Source organism: Arvicanthis niloticus, chromosome X (genome assembly GCF_011762505.2).
Source record: "Arvicanthis niloticus isolate mArvNil1 chromosome X, mArvNil1.pat.X, whole genome shotgun sequence".
Lineage (NCBI taxonomy): Eukaryota > Metazoa > Chordata > Mammalia > Rodentia > Muridae > Arvicanthis > Arvicanthis niloticus.
The window spans coordinates 46760264-46764603 of NC_047679.1; the positions used below are offsets into that span (position 1 = coordinate 46760264).

The following is a 4340-nucleotide window of genomic DNA, read 5'->3' on the forward strand; positions in this document are numbered from 1 at the left end:
GGGGGGAGGGATACATGAGGATAGGATTAGGGGTGGTGACTGTGACCAAGATATAAAGTGAAAATGAATAAATGAATGAATGAATGAATGAACAGGAAAACATCACAATCCTTAAATTATCCTGAAAAACTATTATGAAATATGGTAGGATTATAATGATGGCCCTCAAAAGTAATAGTGATTTTATGATGTTTTGAGGGTAAACTCCCGTTCCTGGATTCAAGGCTCTATAACAAAAAAGTATAATTTTGCTTTCTTCCTCCATGCCTATTTCCTTATCCCTCTTCCCCTTCTCTCCTTTCCCCTGTATCCTCTCCTAATTCCCCCATCCCCTCTACCCTCATTTCCCCTCCTCCCTCTTTCCTGCTCTGTCCTCCGAACTCTTCTGCCTTTCTACTTCCCTCCATGATTCTCCCATATTCTTCCCTGTCTTTCTCCGAATCCCTGCCTCTTCCCTCCTTCTTTCCTTCCCTCCCTTCTCTATACGTCAGAAAGTATACTGTCCTCAAGAAGTTGAATTCTAGAAAGCCTGATCTTGTAGTTCCAAGCCTCTGAGATTTATAAAATTATGATCAGTTAAGGTGGTGCATGCCACCCACGCATTGCATATTTTGTTACAGAAGCCAACATCAACTTGCATAATTCTGCCTCTTGACTCTGAAGTACATCACCTGAGGTTATGTATATTCTCACCACTTCAATTAGATCCCTACCCACATGGCCAGTGAAAGTTATATATCCTGTTATGCTACTCAATGTTCTCCCCACATCCCATGTTCTTTACTGAATGTATTTCCACTTGATAACTTTCATAAAAAACACCCTCATCCACATCCCTTCTTTCCACTAGACCTTAACCAATAAATGGGTATTCAACATCATAGTGGTTGCGCTGCAGTTCATATAATTAAAAATTATAAAAGCAGAAGCAAATTATTTGTTTTAGCATCCCAGTTTGACCAATGACTTCTAAAGAATAAGTGCTAAGTGTACATTTGGAGAGTAACAGTCAAGAAGAAAAAATTTTAAGTCATAACATTTAATTTCTACAAATTTCTTTCATAAACCAAGACTAATATTCAATTGCATGTAACTTTACCAAACCACACAGTAAAACTAATAAAAGGAAACTAGGTTTGAACATCTATTAATCCTTCTAACTTTATGTCTACTTTATATTATCAAGAAAAATTGTGATGCACTGTCTTCTTGATGACAGGAAACCTTCAAGTGTCAACAGGGGTGGAAGAAGCTGCTGGTGATTTTTCTGGGGAACCTTCAGTAGACTGGTCAGTGGTGTCAGTATTATCTTCATCTCTGGCTTTTGCTCGCTCTTGCTCATCTTTCAAAGCCTCTTGGTAAAGGGTCGAGATGGCACTAGGTGTTGTTTTGTTGATCTTGGCCAAATATTCCAGGATTTTCATCTTGCTTGTTTCAGCATGGGCTTGGGGACCCCACAGGAACTCATAGCATGGAGGATCACTGTTGGCCACCTGTCGGTACTCCAGGTACTTCAGCTTCACCAAATACTGGGTCATGAGCTTCCGGGGCTCACCAAAGATGCGGTGCTTCTTCCCTGGATAGATTTTCTTCTTCTTCAGGATTTTCCATATCTCTTCTTCACTGGCACAGTTGCCCTGAATGAAGATGATACCCAGGACACTCATCAGAAAACCGGTCTTGGGTAAGCCTTTGCCAGCACGGATCCTCCCATTGTTGGGGAGCTTCAGCTTGCTGATGAGGTTGTATGAGGGCTGACTGGAGTTGACTTCCCTCACTTCCACTGCAAAGGCATCCTCAAGCTTCTCAGAGGCTTTCCTGAGGATCTCAGGAAAGTCGTCTTCATACTTCTTGGTAATAACCTTCAGCATTTCTTCCTTGGTAGTGAGCTGCTTCAAATTGTAGTTGTAGAGCAGGTGCTGTAACAGAATCACCGATCTCCTTGCAATCATATCTTGGTGCAGAACAGTAGTGGTTAGGTTGGCCTCGTAAGGGTACTCCTTTTGCATACTTGGCTCACTTTCTTCATCAGAGCTTTCATCTGATTCTGAGGAAGAGCTACTCAGAATAAGTGTTGCAGTCGGTGTTGCTTTCTGAGGTTCTTCAGGAGGGCTGGAAGACTCAGGCCCAGGCTGGCTCTGGGAGGCAGCAGAGTACTCTTCTGCTGTTTCTGATGTTTCATCTGCTGTTTCCTGAGCATCTTCATAAGCCCGAGTCTCACCTCGGGCCCGGTGGCGTTTCTGCCGTGCATGGGTCTTACTCTTCTGACCACGAGGCATGATGACTCTGGTTAAGGTGAAGTGCAGGAAGTGGTAGAAGTATGCTAGAGATGCAAATACCTGCAACAAACAGAAGATGATATGAACACAGAGATAGTGTGCAAGATATGTAAAGCTGCCACTGTAGGTTTCAGTGAGCAAAGTGCTTTTGGAAACTGACATGCTGCTGTTCTAAAATGTTTATCCTCTGAGTAGGAAGGTAGATACTTTTTGAGCCTGGGACCTTTCTATCTTGCCTGTGTTGTATTTACCTAATGAGTGGGGGGTGTCAGAGGGGACATCTGTTTTGAGATTCAGGGAACCTCTCAGTCCCTCTCAATTCATATCGCCAGCTGAAAACTTTTGAGCTGGTCTCCTTTTTCAACTTCTTTTTCAACTCCGAAGCTGTCATTTCTGTGAAATTCTAGTCCCTGCTTAGGCAATATTCCTCACCTTAGGCCCCCTAGAAATACTCAGAAATCACCCTAGTATGGATTTAGTTCAACTCCTTGCCAAAAACTAAAACTAAAACTAAAACTAAAACTAAAACTAAAACTAAACAAACAAAACCAACACATCACTACTATTATTGTAACCACCAACCACATCATCCGTCGTAGCACCAGAGTAAGCCAGTGTCTCTTCCATCACAACTTCCCAGTCAGTTCAGTTTGCCTTTAATGGAGGGCTTATGTAGGTCTTCCTGCTTCTTTACCTTGATTTCTGGGCATATTTAAGGTACTTCTCTACACTGATTTAAGGCCCTTCTACCCACATTGAGTTCATCATATTTCCAGGTAGAAACAGATTTTCTGGGAGACTCTCAGGACTGAAAGCAGAGACAGGCCTCAAGCTTCCTGACTCTCTGAAGATGGGTGATTGATTCCTTCAGAACTCATTTAACATTCTGCCTTTTAATTTCCTAAAGAACATGATACTCTTTATGCTTACTGAAGGCAGCTACCTTCTATCTTCACCTCAGTAACTTTCCTAGTATTTCCCATTGTAAACATGGGCCTTTCACTGCCTCTTCTCCCTAGTTTTATTTAATGTCTAATTCTAGAATCCTTAGAGGCAAAATGAGCTGTGTATCTCTACTGGTCCACTCAACTCAGGACTTCTCAAGTGTGAGGACAGTTGAGCGTGAGAGAAGGTTCAGTGTTTACGAGCCCATACTACTCGGACAGAAAACCCCAAGTTGCCTTCTCAGATCCCAATGAGGATGACTTATAATCACCAGTGGCTGGAGCTCTAGTGTGTCTACCACCCTCTTCTGGCTTTTGCTAGTAACTGCATCCATATGCATATACCCGCACAAAGATACACATAATTAAAAAGATAATAGATCTTAAAAAAAGAGACTCATTTAACATTCTGCCTTTTAATTTCCTAAAGAACATGATACTCTTTATGCTTACTGAAGGCAGCTACCTTCTATCTTCACCTCAGTAACTTTCCTAGTAAGAACAAGGGTGCAATCGGGGCGTCCCATGGATGAGAGTGAAGATGGAGCTTTCGTGAATGGGAGATTTGACTTCCTACTTTGACCAAGAAAATAAAAACCGTGAGCTATCTCACCGGACTCTGCACCTGCTCCCTGCACCCCCACTTTGATTTCTGAAGGAGGGAGTATCATCTAAGCTGACAGAAAAGGAAAAAGTCAGCCAGAAAAAGAGCATAGTTTACGGCTTTGGAAGATATGGACTAGGGACAGTATTCTCTAAGACTGGTCATAACTAAAAATGAGCACTGGTGGGGCCGAAGGAGAGGTGCGGCCCAGTGAACACAACATCGGCTCAGAACAGGTTGTTTCTTGCTTCTAAAGGGAGTGATGCCTTTTGTCCCACTCGGAGGGCATAGATTAAAAATTAAATCCAAGATAGTATGTCTGTAGCCGTGTGTTAAGGATGTTCTCATTTAAGGACATCCAAGCCTAACACCAATGGCGCGGACTCCGGAAATGGAGACCGCCTCCTCGTTCCCTCGTGGAACTCTTGGGAGGAGGGGAACTTTTGTTCAGGTGACTGAAAAGAAAAATAAAGCTTTAGGGGGTCTCTACTCTACTTTGGGCCTTTCTCTGTC

The 4340-nt window shown here is 42.7% G+C and overlaps 1 protein-coding gene across 1 annotated transcript; it reads right to left on the minus strand.

Annotated features, from left to right (window-relative positions):
- Nucleotides 1-1226: 1226 nt before the first annotated feature.
- LOC117695497 (melanoma-associated antigen B4-like) lies at nucleotides 1227-2279 on the minus strand. Its single transcript, XM_034486389.2, has one exon. It carries the CDS (start codon nucleotides 2277-2279, stop codon nucleotides 1227-1229), a length of 1053 nt encoding a protein of 350 aa, XP_034342280.1.
- Nucleotides 2280-4340: the final 2061 nt, after the last annotated feature.

Bases quoted from the DNA above. Each gene is read 5' to 3' on its own strand.
- LOC117695497 (XM_034486389.2), bottom strand. From the start codon at position 2,279: ATGCCTCGTGGTCAGAAGAGTAAGACCCATGCACGGCAGAAACGCCAC.